Here is a 17,722-nt window from a genome sequence, read left to right on the forward strand (position 1 = left end):
ATCCCCTTATTAAACGTTCACGTTATTTTCACGTGACAGAAGCCAGTAGGCGGAGCTATTTGGTCTGGGATGGACGACGTAAAAAATCCTAAAGATGTGCGTGCATTTTGGGAAAGGAAAGCCAATTCAGTAGAGAGCCCTCATTCACCATTAGGAAGACACGGATTCAGTACTGTTGTAAGGCACGGTGAAGATCCAGCGGGAGAAGCGAAGCGTCGCACCAATGAAGAATTAAATGAAGTACTAAAACAAAGGCGTCATTCTTCAGCCTCACCAGAACCACATGTGGTCACATATAGAAAGCCGGTGACCAGGTCCACCAATAGGGACTCAACTCGTAGTGCAGATGGACGTAGTCATCGTGACAGTTGGAAAAAGACTGCTGTTGCTGCAGCAGCTGTTGTAGCTGAGCGTACCACATATACTAATACAAGGAGCATCTCACCCCAGCCATTTTATATACACAATGATTCCACCAAGGCTAAGATGGCAGAAAGAACTAGCATTTTCAAAAGAGCTTCCTCTACCAAGCCTCATCCATTAAAGCCAACGAACAGTAGCAAATATAAATCACTACCTCCTCCTCCACCATCATCTAAGAGGAGACCATTTTCAACATCAGCAATAGAAGGCAGCATAGCTGTGGCTTCTTCACAGAGTACAGATAGCAGACATCAATCACTACAGCCTATATACCAGGTAATGTGATGTGTGTTTACTATAAGGTTTTTTGCTTATGTGCTTGTGTGTGTTTTTGACACTGGTGTATGCACTGACGTGCATGTTGCAGCATGTTGAGTTACCTAGATGCAATGCACCTACGTACACATCAGTGTCACACCCGACCTAATATTGATCAGTAATAATCACTTTTTCTTTTCCCTACCCAAATACAAAAGGGAAAATTGCAGTGTGAGCGTAAGACTAGGTCGGGCATAGGTGGGTACTAGTAGAGATCTGCAAACACTATACTTTAGAAGCCATGGCGAAGCCAAGTTTTTTAAGCAGTACAAATCTCTACTAACCCACTTAGATAATTGGGGGGATTTTACAAAACAAACTGAATATGTTTAGTCGAAAAGCTGGAGAAATTGAAGCTCGCACCTTATTGCAGGATTTCTTGATCAATTGGATTGCAGTGATAGTGCACAATGTCAAGGAAATTAACTAGTTGTCAGTGCCATATATGGTGTTACAGGAACAGGTGTATATAAAACAATTTAAAGACTCAGCTTGAGTTGATTATGAGTTGTCGCTTATGGCCAGTACTCTTATGGTGCCACAACAGTATGAAGACTAGGTAGGATGTTGAGTACAGGCCATACCCACATTACAGATGAATAGCCATTCTACTAGGAAGATTACCTAGGTCCTTGGTAAAGTCCTCGTATAGTAGAGATGAAAGAGGCTTAAAACACTCCAGAAAACAGATAGGATTTTCTGTGATGTCTCTGGACTTGTCCATTCATCATAACAAACATAGCTGTAATATTGTCACTATTGTGCTCTAGTAGTAACTCTAAATTGAATTCTTTTCAGTGTGCTTATAAAATGAATGGAGTGGAGTGACTGGTTGCCCTACTGCTGGCTATTTGCCTGCAATATGCTGCATTATTAGCTAGCTACCAAATCCATTTTGTAGGTGTTTGCCTGAGTAAGATACTGAATACATTATGTATAACGGAGGTCTTACCATAAATCCATTTCAACTTTTTGTTTTCATCACTAATAAATCCATCACTTTGCAAGTTGCCCAGCCCACCAAAAGATTTTGCTATTTACAATCACAAGGCATGATGCGGGTAGGTAAAAACAGTGAACCCGGGGACCCACGGAAATCTAACTCTTCTTGGAACTTTTTACACTTCACAGTATTCTATACTTGTACTAGGTACCTCTGCAAGCAGTCTTGCATGGCCAATCCACTTTTCCCCCCTCACGGCGTCTCGCACGATGTTTACACCAATTAGAAACTATAAGCGCCTCTGAAAAAGTGTCTGAAGCTGACTGGATTAATTACAGTCACTCGCTATTTTCCATATTGTTTGCACAATGTTTCTAAACTTTAGTAGCTAGGTGACATAATAGACTAGCATGCTAATTGTGCAGAAGGCGAACAATTATCAGCTACGCCAAGCTAAGCAAGTTCCAGCAGCTCTTCATACGTCATGGTGCATTTGCACAATGTTCCTGAACTACTCTAGTAGCTAGGTGGCATAATAGACTAGTATCATATAGTGCTTACTGTGCAGCAGGCAGTGGTCTATAAATGCAGTCAGCTTCAGTCACTTTTTAGAGGCACTTATAATTTCTAATTGGTGTAAACATCGTGCGAGATGCCGCGAGGGGAGAAAAAGTGGATTGACTATGCAAGACTACTTGCAAAGGTACTTAGTACAAGTATAGAATATTGTGAAGTGTATAAAATTCCAAGCAGAGTTGGATTTCTGCAGGTCCCCGGGTCCACTGTTTTTACCTACCTGCATGATGCTGGATCAACACTATTTTGTGCATGCAATGTGTAAAACAATGTGTGGCCAATAAGAGGTGTGGGATTGTAACCACAAAGGTTTCCTCAGAGTATGGGTTCATATTACATAACATGTGGCTTCCTCTAGCACAAAATCAACTACCCGAAATTAATTGCCTAATAGACACTCGATCTTTTCTTCAGAGCTGGTGAATCTGCTTTCTGCAACTTGCAGTTGATTTTTTTAATTTGTTCTCACTGAAAAATTGGCAGTGCACTGTTGCATGCAAGGCTGTACGTGGTGTAAGCTGATATACGCACGAACCGCACATGCTGTACAATTTTTTTGTGCTGAAATGAATATTATCTTTTGGATTCAGTTACTGCATGCTCGCTTTCATGATTGAAACTGGGCCAGGTCATCCGGGTCTGACCCGCCTTATAGAATATCCAAGTCCTGTTGCAGCCCAGTTTTCATGAGCCATGCACACGCCCACTTATCAGGATCATGTGTTTCTGTCTGTTGGCATACGTAAAAGCCCACCCATTGTGCATGAAACCATGACTGTTGCTGTGTGCAAGCTTACTGGAGCCACACCAACTAATCGAGTATGAGTTCTAGTCTAGTCTTACAGCAGGCAAATGTTGACCCATTTGCATGTGTGGAGCCATGCTAATAGTGAGGTGTGAGTAATGCAGTAAAACCTCAGACCCACAATAAGTGCCCCTATTAGGGAGGTGGTCTTGCTAATGAAAACCTCATTATTTGGCCATAAACAAAGTGACCTTACATTATCAAGATTTTCAACAAATCAACACCTGGCTATAGTTGCTGTAACAGCTATATACATATACTACAGGTTTCATCATAATGCACTGATAGGATTATTCATTACTTGAGGCATAATGGCTGCTAAAAGCATGAAGCACATTGCTAAGACTATTGGCATAGCTTTTGGCAGCTACTCAGGAGCAGCAACTTTTACAGTGATACGTTGACTGTCTGTTCAGCTGGCCCCTTTATTAAGTGAATTTTGTGTTAGTTTTACCAGTTTGATTCTGCAGTATGTGACTACAGGCCTTAGTAATGAGGTGGCCCTATTAACAAAAATTAAATCAATGGAAATACATCTGGACTTTCTAGACCTGGCAGCCACTATAACAAGGTGACCTTATTAATGAGGTGGCCACTAAGTGAGGTTTCATTGTACCCACAAAGCCACACTTGGTTTGTGAAGCCTACCTCAGCAACTGTTACCAAACACTTGGGCACAAGGCAGAGCAGGTTGGACATGATACCAGTGCTTCTGAAATTTATTACTGTTAATTGCATATTTCTAATATGTGACGAGGAGTAAGTGATAGAAGAAATATTTAGCAATATCTACACCACGTTACCTTGTGCTTCTTAAGATGAACAGCAAATTCTTATTGCAAGGCGGGTGTGCGACTTTATAATTCTCTTTTCAATTCCCTATGAGGCCAAACTAGCGGCGTCCACTCTTCTTTTTCAATACCCCGAGAGGCTTTGTTAGCATGCACATTGCTTTCTTCGACAATTATTATGCTTAAACACACGTACATAGGGCGTCCCTATAGTATTACACATGGATTTCACCTAGCAAACGCTTACACACGTGATCCCCGTAGATTTCAAGAGCGATTTATGTGCCTGGAGTAGTGGGGTTGACTGGCTGAATAGACTAAACTTGAAGTGCACTCTCGAATGGAATTTTTGAAAACTTTCATGAACGTTTGGTTAAACTTTCAATACAAAATGTATGCGCTCATGTGTGCGTGTCCAACCTCCCCTGAGCATAAGGTATGAAAATGATATTAAATTTAGCAATTTGACGATGAATTGCCAGATTTAGCTGGAAGCTTGGTAGAATATGATCTGGAAATATTATATTTATCAGCTGATCCAAAATACTGACTATATAACAAAGAGTATAGCTTGTCACTGGTGAACCAGGCCAGGCTTAACTGGTACAGGTCTAGTAGCCATCTTAACGGACCAACTAGTCCCACAACACATTGAATTATCTATATGTGAACCTGTAGGGCTATTTAATTGTGACATGGATGAGAGCTCCTTGATCAATGAGACCTAGTCATCTAATTATGTTTTGACCTTTGTCATTTGAACTTTGGCATACCATTTTATAACACCTTGCACACATTGTTATCACAGTACTGTATAGTAGGGACCACAAAGGAGTAAGTGTGGCCCATGAAAAAACATCACTCAAAAACCAGCCTTGCTTTTCCCAGATGACGATGAGGCAGTATATGTTAGGTACTATCTATGGTAGACTTCAGTGTACTAACCCATAGTATGTAATTGTACTTTTACTAATTCATAGCCTGATACCTTCATCACATACTGTACTTGTAGGACTTGCTCCTAAACTATTTCACTTGTTTGCTCTACCAGTCACACATTCCTAATGATATAACCCAGTCACCACTGATACTATTAATGGACTGCACTTGTCAGTGTTAATTATCATCATGCTGTATTCCTTACTTTATATGGAGTACTACATGATACACCCATCAAGTAACTGGGGCTTCCCCATATTATGTACACACTTGGCTTGATAAAGTTATTGTAGTCTGTGTATATAGAGAAGGGAATTTGTGTAGCCATTTTAGTTGTAGTGTATAGTAACTAGTGTTAGTAGTAGTGTTAGTAGCTAGTATTAGTAATGATATTCATACAGGATGATATTGATGGTCCCTGTAATGAACAACATCTAATGGAGAGGGACAGTGTCCCTGATAATGTGAAGTTGTTTAGAACTCTACTAGATGGGTGAGTAGTAAGAATTTGTGTAACTCTTTTATCCTCATGTGGCAGTGTTTAACATGAGATTAGTGGTACATGTGTTACCCGGTGTATAATTATACTAACAGTTATCTCAAGGTGATAGCCTAACTCTAGCAGGTAACTATATCTAGTAAATGTGATGAGCTAAGATTAGAGATATTCAAGACATTTTTTTCTTCACATTAAGTTTATCGTAATTTGTTTTTATCAGTAATTTCAATTCTCCTTATACGTAGTTTTCTGCACACAGTGTGTATGTAGACCCAGATAGTATTTTAGCAGACACGACAAAATATATTCTTCACTATTTAAACCACATGTACCATACATATGTCACCAAATTTTGGGAGTCTTAATGTCACATTTAAATATTTTTGATCAAAAAAAATTAGGAACGTCTAGCTTCCAAACAACTTGGAATCAACAGTGCTATGAATTATAGACTCTCTAACAGGAACATAGCTTCCTTATTGTGGTAACACCAGAAGATGTCGGTCATGTGTCATAGCTCCATTGCCACATGTTAATACTGTTAAACCAAATGTGGCATTTTAAAATGGTAGTGTTATTGACATTCACAAGTAGTATGATTTAGTGTTTGTTTATTAGCTAAAGAAGCCACACAAAGTGTTGGGTCGTTAAAAGAAGGGTGCTGGGTACCACAATTTTATCGATGTTAATCTGTGCATTAGAATATAGTTTATTGATACTAAGGTGTCCGGGTTGAACGGGTTGAACTTCTTTTGAGATCACATGAGATGTTTGATGATTCATTATCAACCTCAGCCTGTACAGTAAATGGTAAACTCTCATTGTTTCACTGATTTAAAATCTGGCACATATAAGTTCACTTCTCTAAAACACATGATCACTCCCTGTCATCTTCACACCAGAATAACGAAAGAAAGAAGGTCGTGTTACTTGAAATCTCCCGTTATATCACAACACTTAACAGCTACTAGTCGTGGTCGTATGGATAGCATCCTCTGTAAGGAAGATTACCTTGTCACCATGGTTACTGTTGTTGTGGAGATTAGTGAGCACAAAGAACCAATCACATTGTCTATGAGAGGTGACTACACCCACTAACAATGACTGTGTAAATGATAATTTTATTAGTGGGCGTGACTGTGTCTCATGTGATTGAAGCTATTTTAGATGTACTCCCCAAGTTACACCCCCTCAGATCACATGACCTGTTGCTTAAAGTGTGTGGACGTGATGAGTACCTGGATAAGTAAGTGAGGGGTGTGTCTGAGTCATGTGATCCCATCTGTCTTACTGTAGTGACATGTTGTTAAGTGACTATGAGTATACCCATCAATGTCTTAAGTTTGGTCTTGATGTTCATATTGCCATGGTAACATTAGCATCTGCAAATCAGACATTTTCTAGTCGGGTAAAGATGTGTCTCTATGGTCATGTGATGCTATCATCATGTTCCACAGCCGAGCTCACCTAAACAAGAGGATTACTTCTTGTGTTTTAATAACAGTGCCATCCCATTTTCTAGGTGAGTTCATGACACAATGGTAATGTTTAAAATTTATTCTGTGGAATATAACTACTGCAATATAAAAGATATTCAGTAGGGATCATAGCGATAAAAGCAATTAACCTATGGGATTCAATTCCACCAAATATTCTATTAGAAGTCACACAAATAAATGGCAGACTGTTTTACAGAACATACAAAGATATATTATGATTCTATAATAACTGTGTATATAGCTATGTGTTGTACTTTTCTACAGCGAGGTTTACAAAACGTAAAAAAAACAAAAACAAAGGAGGTTGTCTACACCTGTAACTACTTAATTCCTTACAACCCGTCAATAGTCATAACTAAAGTAGGGATAAATGTCTACTAGTATGGCTGCAGACATTAATTCTTCTCAAATGTAATTTTTTCTATATTTTCCTTACACTTTTTGTTTGTATTATTACTAGAGAACTAGTTATAGCATGCACCACATCAAAGGAAGGACGGCACTGTGCAGACATGTGATAAAAGCAATTATTAATGGAATGCTCACCCCAACTATCATTTACTGAGAAGCGAAGTGGCCATCATGCTTCATGTTTACCCAGCTCTTATACAATGAACAATATGAGAAGCACTTCTGAAATTATGGATAGTTCTGTGTCACTGAAGCCATGCATGATACCCTACCTGCAAATCAACACCTATGAGGTGGTGGAAGGAGGAAGTCCATGATTCAAGCATTATAAATAGCTGTTGTGGTTAGTGAAAAGACATGTATCGGACCTATAAGTGATTTTGAGAAGAAATCCGGCCCATAGTTGTAATAGTTGAGTCATAGACATCGTTGTGGTAGTTGGCTAGTCAGTCAGTATATTGAAAATGTTTTTTCTAGTTCCATAGAAAATTGTTGGAAGGTTTAAGGTCACTCTGAAGGCAATTTTCGTATGCCTAACCAATGCAGTCAATACCTCAGGAAAAGTGAGGCTGGTTTTTGGGTGATATTTCTGGGCATGAAGCCCAAACCCCTACTATACAGTACTGTATAATGTGGTGTTTACATTTGTATTCTTAGGGAACCACTCAATAGACTACTCTGCTTATTTTTCAACAAAGTTGAGCAGTATCGTAGTACCATTCAGTCCAGCTGTAGTAAAATGGTAAGACCATTTCTTTATTAGTTGTGTATTTGTAAATGAAATAGGATACATCTGGTATACCATCATGTCTTCTTGTTTCACTATTTTAGTGCATGTTCAGTTTTGATATTAATACACTACTAGCTTGATAACTTTTGTTGTGGCTACAGCCTGTATATAGGCTATGGTGACAATTTGACTGTTAGTGCGCCATATCATTCGCACCTTATTGACTATTAATCACCTTAGTGGAGTTGCTGGAGCAAGTGTTGTTTTGAGATGAATGTCTCATATAGTTCAGGAGTTGTAGCCCACAAACTACATTATGTAATGTACATGAAACACTTAATAATGCATAGGGCACCATGCAAGTGCTGGAGGTGTTTACAACAGTCAACATGTATACTATGAACATGTGTGACTTGTAGTGTGTCATTCACACATGTTATGTCACCTGTACAGCTCATCAGTATGGCAGAAGGGTTGATACACTCCACGCAGCTAATATGTCAGTTATTATCCACCATTGAGCCACTAACAGTTTGTGAAGCCATCCACTACATCAAACAGACCACCGTGTTGTTGTTGAATGTGTTACGAGATGACAAGCAGCAAGATGTTGTCTCCCCCTTCACCCCTTCTGATAGTGAGGTAGGTGTGTGTTGTGTACAACAACTGTGCTGTGTGAGGAAGTGACTAATTTACAGTGTTGGGCAAGTTACTTTGTAAAAGTAACTAGTTACATATTACATATTACTTGCAACTGAACTATTTAGTTACAGTTACATATTACCCATAAAATAAAGTAACTATAATAATATTACATATTATATTACTTTGTGACCACAGCCTTAAGCTGTCACGTGTGAAACTACCACCTTATCAGGTGATATGATTGCGTTGTTGGACAATGTGCAAATCTAGGTTATAAGTAAGAAGCTGGTGAATAAGCTTCATTCAGTAGGCTTCATTACTTTGTTGTGGCTAGGCGTTACTCAGAGGATAACTTACGAGATTAGTAACTTCGTTACTTGTAGTAATAATATTATGTAATATTAGACTCGTTACAGTAACTATATTACTTAGGTAACGCGTTACATTTGTAAGCAAAGTAACTTGAGTTATATTGCTCGTTTTTATAGCGTATTTCATTATATTACTTAGTTACCACAAAAGTAATAATATTATGTAACGCGTTACTCCCAACACTGCTAATTTATAACATGAGCCCATCATGAAGTTGTCATTGTATCATTTAATAGTATCTGTCACTGTAAAAAAAATTATTTTGTATACACCAAACATACATCTCAAACCTCTTATGATGAACTCTGGTATAACAGATGTGTTGCTTCTCCTACTGTTGCTAGCCTTACACCACATTTGAGGGATGGAATTTAATAGAACTACCTAATTCTCCTGTGGGAAGTTTAGAGGCTCTACAACAGAAAGCCCTCTCCACAACAGACACACTTAAAGATGCTGTGATGGAATTTGTAGCTGATTATTGTACATCATTTAATTTGCCATTTATGCCAGTATGGACTGGATCACGTGATATAGCACAAGATCACATAAGCACAGTTAATATATCTAGTTTAAATGAACCAATCAGAATCAAGGTTTGCTGTGTACATCGAGTGGGCACATTAAGGTTAGTAGTTGTTTAGAGGATTATTTGTTTACTATTGTTGCTTAGTTACCACATGTATCAAGTGGAGGCATGTCTCTATTATGGTGGGTGTCAAATAGGGAAAACGAGGTTCAGTCATCGGTCTAGAGGAAAGAAGAGCTTCTTTAATAGCATCACATGGGATGAATGGTAGGGGATTACCCTATGATAACCTAGTAATCACATGTCTACAGGTTTAACTTTTCACTGATGTCATCCGAGTTGCCATTGGAAACAAGAATATGTTTTACCATATATGGTTGTGAATCATTGCAAAGAAAACCAATTGGTTGGGTTGCCATGCCACTATTTAATATTAACAAGTATGATAATATGTTTGTTACTAAGTACGTGCACTTTTCATAACTTTTCACATAAATAGTATACTCCTCTTGACATGTATTTATAGTGCTATCATAGATTTGACCTTTGGTTGCCACCATATATGGTAAGTTTTGCACAGAAATTTGTCTTTAATACCCTGAGGCAGTACTTAACTGCTAAAACATGGTACTGAGGTAAAGAATAAGAACTCAATTTGATTTCATTCCAAAGTTACGATCCTTCATGTTACCCATTGATTTGCCTGCCCACAGGTAGTTTACACCACAAGGGCTGCAGCTTGGAATGAAATTACTTCAAATAAACCAAGATGTTTCTTTTCAGCAAGACCCTTATTTTTTAATAAGTTAATTAATTCCTCAGGAAGATAAAGACAGAAATGGTCAAATATTTCTGTACAAAATGGCCATAAAGGTCACCAAAGGTCAGTATATCTAATAACGATTGTCAAGTAGTGTACCAATTTTTAGTTAAACCATGGTATCTTTTTGATATCATCTAATTTTGTAACACTGCAATACCGTGTGAAGTGAAAGGATATGGACTGTTGTACTTGCCAGCACTTTGAGTATAATTGTTTGGAAGCTGTACTTTTGTATTTGGCATCTGACTAAGGCACACTGATAATACAGTTATACCATAATATCAAGTTAACAATGTCGTATGAAATATCAAAACCACTCAGCTTTAATGTCACGAGGAGCTACAATGTATGTATATAATTATGTGGAAGGTTTCATGGTTGTACACTATGTGATCATCTCCCCATCCCTCAGGCATTTACAAACAGGAGAACATTACCTGTGTGTATGGCCGACAACAGAGGGGGCTAACCCGATTGGTACATGTGATGGTAACCATAGTGATGATGACTCCATGATCTTACAAGTGGCATTTGATCGTCGTAGCAATGCTGTAGTGTATGACGATGTTGTTAACACTAAAAGGTGAGACCTTTTGACGTTTGAGGGTTCTATAGCAGACCAGCTCTTTGTTTGTTACACTCTATCTGTAAGCTTTGTGTGTGCTATTTTGTATGTAAAAAGAATCAACGCTAGAGTTAACACTGACTGATAATGCAAGGTGATAATTCTTAATCAAGTGACTCTACAATGTACAACAATAAAAATGGTACACTTCCCCTTACAGAGCTTATACTTAAAACATGTCACACTTTAGTCGACCAATCAGTAACTAGCAATCCACTGGATGTATCTCTTGATCACTTCTGGTAGTCCTATCAACTTTGTATTTTGCAAAATTGCTTTGACCTTTGTTGAATGAAGTGTTTTATATATTAATGTCATGTGTGTACTGCATGTGTAGTCATATCATACTGTTTCCCCTCCTTAGTGTGTCACACGGTTACCCCAGTTTACCAACGGAGCATGCTCTCAGAGCAGCTGCCCAGAAAGATCACTTCAACACTCTGACTGAAGAGGAACAACAGTTATTATGGAATAACAGAAAAGCACTTCCACGTGTGCTACACAGCTGTCCCAGGGGACTACCCCTATTGCTGTTATCAGTACCCAAACACGACCACACCCATCTCAAAGAGGTACATGCTATTGTAGACCAGTGGAAGCTGCCACACCCCATTGATTCTCTGGAACTACTAAATGTACAGTAAGTGTAGCCACACCCTCTGAACCACACCCTCAAACCTGTCTTACAGATTTGCTGATGTGTATGTACGAGCTAAGGCATTGTCATGGTTGCAAGAGCTGTCCAGCGATGACCTGTTTGACCTGTTGCCCCAGTTAGTACAGGTCATAAAATATGATTGGTATGGCTTCTTTGGTACAACAAAGTTTCTCCTACAACAAGCAGTGAAGTCACCTCGTATAGCTCACATGTTGTTCTGGTGAGGAAGCCATTGCAGTATTTCACTGGGTGGCATTAATATGGAACAGGTTGACACACCCCTTACTGAATGACCCATCATTTGGTCTGCAGTATATGATGTTGTGGGTGGGGCTCAAGATCGTCTGCAATGGACCAATAGGAGAAGCCCTTGACCAGCAGGTATGTATGGATTTGTGACCAAGAGCTCATCAGTTCCTGAAGTCCTTTAAGTGATATGAGCTCCTGACATAACGTGTGTGTGTGTGTGTGAGTACAGTGGATATGTATGTCTAGTGTCAATAACATTCACAGTGTGTAACAGGAAATTTCAAACATCTCGTGATTTGAAGCAAATATCAACCTATTGTAATATACTGTAAACATTTTGTGTTCTGGAAACTGTTGGACTACCCCTTTAACACCTCCACCACATCAACACCAAAAAATCCTCACAAACAATTTTTATAACCACCAAAGGCTTCCACTATCCCAGTGCATACATCCTCTCAACGTGTGTTGTAATATGTGTAGTGATCAAGCTACTACCATAAACTGTTAATTCTCACTTAGCTGACGATGGTACAATCTCTCAATGATATTGCCACAGCAGTCAAGACAGCTAAGGACTCCAGTAGACATGTAAGTGTCTTGTGTTGATGTCACAACCATTAGCAACCTTACAGTAACCACTAGTGGTTAATGTGACGTGTAACACTAACCAAGTGTTAACTGATATACTACCATATAAGTGTATTATTGGTCTTGACAATGAGGTGTGATGAACAATTAGTGGCTTTGTGTAGTGACCACTGAAATATTATTATGTTGTATGAATTATTTGAACAATACTTGTGAATTTCAATATGTAATTGTGTTGCTATGCTATTCCATTGCTATATTAATGGTACAACCTACTGTACATCTAAAGTATAATAATTGATGTTCATATATGAGTCTAACTGTATTAAGCATTTGACAAGTCACTTTTCTCTACCGATGACCACACTTGTTCCATCCACAGGCTACTCTCCTACAACACCTCAAAAGACATTCTACTCAATTGAGCTGTACTCAACATCGACTACCACTATCCTTGTCCATGCTGGTATCAGGAATGGACATAGACAATTGCTCATTTTTCAATTCCAATACCGTACCACTAAAACTGACATTTGTTAATCAAAACCCCAGGGGTGATAAGATCCCCATTATTTTCAAGGTATGTACTCCTGAGGGTCATGTGTTGTACACTAGCGTGTCACCATTACTCTCCCCAGGTGGGGGATGATCTGCGTCAAGACATGCTCACTCTACAACTCATCAAGCTAATGGAGAAGTTATGGCTAAGAGCTGGACTGGACCTCAAGCTAATAACCTACCTGTGTTTATCGACTGGACCCAACCAAGGTGTGTTGTGTAGTGTGTAATACGAGCATTAAATCCCCACCCCCACTCCTCAGGGATGTTGGAGATGGTGACAGAGGCAGAGACATTGAGGTCCATACAGACATCACATGGGCTAACTGGAGCATTCAATGACAAGCGACTATCACAATGGCTAATGAAACACAACACTACTGATGTGTCTTATAAGAAGGTACTACAACCTCTGACTAATTAGTGAACAATATTCCAATTAAGCTGGGCTCAAATGAAAGCTGAAGGCCTCAGGGCACCACATCTTATCTAAATGATTTCAACAGCAGCTTCTACAAGAAGCAACTGGTTTTTATCATAAGAAAACTAGATGGGTTAATGTGCATTAAGACTGATGAATGTTCTATTAGAGAGTTTTAGTACTTATATATATATTATAATGACAGTGTAGTAGAAGGCTATTACATGTTGTGGTTTCCTAGGCAACAGAGTGTTTCATCAGATCATGTGCTGGATATTGTGTGGCGACATATGTGTTGGGAATATGTGATCGTCATAATGACAACATCATGGTGAAGGAGTCTGGTCACATGTTCCATATTGATTTTGGTCGTATCTTTGGTAATGCTCAGATGTTTGGTAATATTAAACGGTACGTGTTAGGTAGGGATAATATAACTTTAGTAATGTACACAAGTATTTGGATTTAAAGTTAATTGTAGTAAAAGTCTGTTTACAGCCATTAGGAAATAATTATATGTACATAGTAAAGCAATAAGGTGGATGATGTTTTCTAGTTAGCTAACAATGCTCCTTCCTTGACAACTATTGATAGCTGTACTTGTGTAATCACAGTAACTCAGTACTTTGAAACTGAATTGCACTGTATACTAGTTACCTGACTGCTGTATTAGAGTATTTGTTTAAAATAAAGTGTTGTTAATAGGTTAGCTTGCTATTATTGCAGTATTATAGGGTTGAAACACACCTATAATATAGCTAGTTAGCTAGAAGGGTTCATCTTAAACCACAGAAATTCTCCACATCTACAATACTGCTAATGTACTACACATCCCTTCCTACAGGGATAGAGCTCCATTTGTGCTAACACCTGATATGGCTTATGTCATCAATGGAGGAGACACGCCCACTACTAGTTTCCAAAAGTTTACTGACCTCTGTTGTACTGCCTATAACGAGTTACGCAGGAACTGTAACTTGTTTATCAACTTGTTGGAACTGGTACGTATGTATGTGTGTATGAGAACATGAGAGCATGTGTACTGTATACTGATGGGGAACAAATCTTCAACTGTCTTCTTGTCTTGGTGTGATTAGTAATTAGTAAATTACTTCCACCTTTATGAGTCACTATAGTATATACGAGACTCACATGTGAATGTATAAGAGTATGGATAGGTGCAGCACTAAAAGTTATAGTAAATTTATTAATTGTTTAATTGTTACTTCCATAGATGCTCACTAGTGGCATGCCAGAGTTATCATCCAGTGAAGATGTTCAGTATGTGCGTGATGCACTGTTGCCGGGAGTAACTGACACTGAGGCAACTATTGCCTTCACCAGGTTAGTATAGATGTAGTCACACTGTAATCATCATGATAACGTGGCTATACAGGTGTATAGAGGCCAGTCTAGGCTCAAAGGCGACACAGATCAACTTTTTCATTCACAATCTAGCACAAATGAAATTTGGCTCAGTTGCTAATCTCACTGATGGTGTGCTGTCATTTTGTCCCACCTCTTACTCGTAAGTTGCAAATTTTTTAATATTCTTATTAATGATCACCATGTATAGATCATCTAAAGAAGAAAGAATACTATCAGCTCAGGTCACTAAATGTTTAAAACGGTACTACCCACAAAGATACTATGTAAGTTCATATTCCTCTTTAACTAATGCTCACTGTGGTCCTAAGGTTTACCTAATTGAGGTCACTCGTCCTCATAACAAGGAGCTGGTGTTCAGACGGTACAGTGAATTCCATGAGATGCACACCAAGATGGTGGCCAATTTTCCTGACCACACCTTCCCAGCACTGCCTGGGAAGATCTATGTTGGTAGATCACAAGTGCGACATGTAAGTGAACCTAAGCATTGAAAATCATTGTCTGTTTGTATGGTGTATGTTCTATTATTAGAGTGTGACAGTAAAATATCAACACTTCTGGTCTACAAAACTGTCCCTTTCTTTAAATTTATTTACAATGCAATGGTTTGTGTGGATTTGGTATGCCTACAACTCCAAATGTTTAACGACAGTAATAGCATGTGTTCTGGGTGTGAAACGTTCTCTGTTTGTTAAAAGTATTACCTTATTTGTACCACACACATGTTCAGGTATCAGAGAAGAGAAGAATACAACTAAATGAGTACCTTCAATCATTGCTCAAGATGGATAGTATTGTGGCAGAGGTGAGTATTTTATTGTACTATGTAACTGTTGTTTATGTCTTCCCCACCCCGGGGGGCCTCAGAGTGACATACTTTGTACATTCCTACATCGAATGATCCGAGATGAGGTAGACAGTTCTAAGATGGATGAAGACAGTGAGTACTAGCTAGTGATTATGTGGTGTAACCTCTGAAACACTTTGGGAGAAAAGAAGGTTTTGCCGTCTTCAGAGGTAAAGAATGTATGACACAGGACCAAAATCTCTCAATATAGTATGCACACGTTGAACTGGATCCTCAAAAATGTTTAATAACTCATGGATGATGCAATTACATACAATCTTGAAATTTTACTCATCTGTGGTACTGCTTGACCCGCTGAAAATATTTGACAATCTTTTCATTCATTTGCCTGACACAATATTTACGGCTAATCAAAATTTCCCAACAGGAGAGTGGAAGCCATAAAGTGTAGTGTCCCTTACGGCCTTTTTCCAAACTTGTATGGGAGCCACATCATGCATGTGTCACCTTTGCCATCACCACGGTTGACTGAAATGTTGACTCTCTTGAGAAAAAATCCACTTTTACTTTTTGCTCAACTTGTACATACTTATAGTGGAGGTGTTATATATTTGACCTTAATTTGAAAAGTTTGCTAAAAGAGGTTCCACTGTATTTGTGTGTATCATTTGATGTGAGCCCCACCCCTCCTATAGTGTCAGATTCAAGTTACAGTGGCAGTGTGTCACTATCAGCAGTCAACTATCCCAAGGTGAAGTTGTGTATATCATATGACTCATCTGATCAAGAGCTAGTAGTGATGGTGAGACATGCGAGGAACCTGGTGAGTTGTATCAAGTGCTGTTTATTAGATATTGTATTGCCACCTCTGTTTTGGTGACTGTTTTATTAGAGTGTTTTATGTACATTCTCAGTTTTAACTCCAAGTTGACTGCTCTATTAGAGTGTTTTGTACTACAGGTTCCTGTACATGGTACAAACACAGCCAACCCTTATGTGAAGGTCTACCTGTTACCAGATCCTTACAAGACTACTAAGAAGAAAACAAAAGTGGCCAAGAAAACACTACACCCTACCTATAATGAAACAGTAAGTAACATCATCACCAGCTTGTAGTGTCTGACTGCCAGAAGTGTAGCTTGTACAAACACAATGCATTAATTTTATGTTGAAAATGTACTTAACTGTTGATCAGTGTTAAAGTAGCTTCTACATTTTATGGCATAATGTCTTAGTATCTAATTAATGTTGTATTTCTTTCCTACAGTTGAAGTACTATATTCCTCAAGCTGAATTGTTGTCACGGACACTATACTTGTGTGTATGGGATCAAGCTGTCTTGCCGAAACAATGTCTCGGAGCCATCACCATTGATGTGGCTTCACTTACTGACTTAACATCGGGTATAGAGGACTGGTACAATCTGGAGAAGCCACACAATTCTTCTCTTAGTTATGCTCCATTATAAATTATAATTACACAGGCTATAAGCCTATAAACCTTACAAGTGTGGTATTTTTATGTATTATAGAATTGTATATAATATATTTTTAATTCATGTTTGTCAGTGTTATATAATCTTGACTCTATATTCAATTTCCTGGCAATTTTATATGTAACAAATTATTTTATCAGTGTACATTAACAACTGTCATTAATAGTTCTGCTCTTCATAAGTTACATGCATGTTATAAAGGGAGATTCATGTGTACTTTTTACTTCATAAAATTATGCACTATTGAAAGTGTCCCAATTGTTTGTTGTATAACAATTACTCTGTTGGTGCAAACCCCAGAACTCTGAAGTGTGCAGAATACAACACTCGCTACTCTAATAGAACAGTCTTCAGACAACTTTAAAATTATTTTAATTATGAACACACACATTAAGGATTACTAACATTGTGGTCAACAGTAAGAGCTCACGTGATGCCTGTAACTATTTTGTTAGATTTCAAATGAAAATAAACATTGATATAATTCTTGTATGTCCATGGTCACTCAAAACTGAAGTTGAAATATGACGTGATTTTACTTCATGTCTTGACAGCTATGGCTAAATTTCAAAATATATAACTACATGGCTATTCAATCAACCACCTCCACCGTATCAATTACATG

The 17,722-nt window shown here is 38.4% G+C and overlaps 1 protein-coding gene across 1 annotated transcript; it reads left to right on the plus strand.

Moving 5' to 3' along the window:
- Positions 1 to 25: 25 nt before the first annotated feature.
- On the plus strand, positions 26 to 17,278 carry LOC136262250 (phosphatidylinositol 4-phosphate 3-kinase C2 domain-containing subunit alpha-like). The gene is made up of 30 exons (XM_066056459.1): positions 26 to 699; positions 5,197 to 5,288; positions 6,197 to 6,375; positions 6,423 to 6,540; positions 6,591 to 6,702; positions 6,752 to 6,816; positions 7,862 to 7,946; positions 8,388 to 8,576; positions 9,296 to 9,579; positions 9,625 to 9,747; positions 9,792 to 9,920; positions 10,716 to 10,886; positions 11,293 to 11,568; positions 11,618 to 11,806; positions 11,856 to 11,967; positions 12,358 to 12,426; positions 12,809 to 13,006; positions 13,065 to 13,194; positions 13,248 to 13,384; positions 13,647 to 13,816; positions 14,250 to 14,406; positions 14,640 to 14,749; positions 14,802 to 14,933; positions 14,982 to 15,057; positions 15,103 to 15,264; positions 15,525 to 15,599; positions 15,662 to 15,734; positions 16,298 to 16,425; positions 16,563 to 16,691; positions 16,870 to 17,278. The coding sequence occupies exons 1-30, from the start codon at positions 70 to 72 to the stop codon at positions 17,068 to 17,070; spliced, it is 4,701 nt and encodes a 1,566-aa protein (XP_065912531.1). The 5' UTR covers positions 26 to 69; the 3' UTR covers positions 17,071 to 17,278.
- The last annotated feature ends 444 nt before the right edge of the window (positions 17,279 to 17,722 follow it).

This window comes from Dysidea avara, chromosome 7 (assembly GCF_963678975.1).
Source record: "Dysidea avara chromosome 7, odDysAvar1.4, whole genome shotgun sequence".
Lineage (NCBI taxonomy): Eukaryota > Metazoa > Porifera > Demospongiae > Dictyoceratida > Dysideidae > Dysidea > Dysidea avara.

What these genes read in the sequence shown, in the direction of transcription:
- LOC136262250 (XM_066056459.1), top strand. Translation starts at nt 70, where the DNA reads ATGGACGACGTAAAAAATCCTAAAGATGTGCGTGCATTTTGGGAAAGG. An exon ending in ATCAGACATTTTCTAGTCGG is followed by an intron (nt 6,703 to 6,751) that starts GTAAAGATGTGT and finishes CATGTTCCACAG; the next exon opens with CCGAGCTCACCTAAACAAGA. An exon ending in CATCGAGTGGGCACATTAAG is followed by an intron (nt 9,580 to 9,624) that starts GTTAGTAGTTGT and finishes ATTGTTGCTTAG; the next exon opens with TTACCACATGTATCAAGTGG.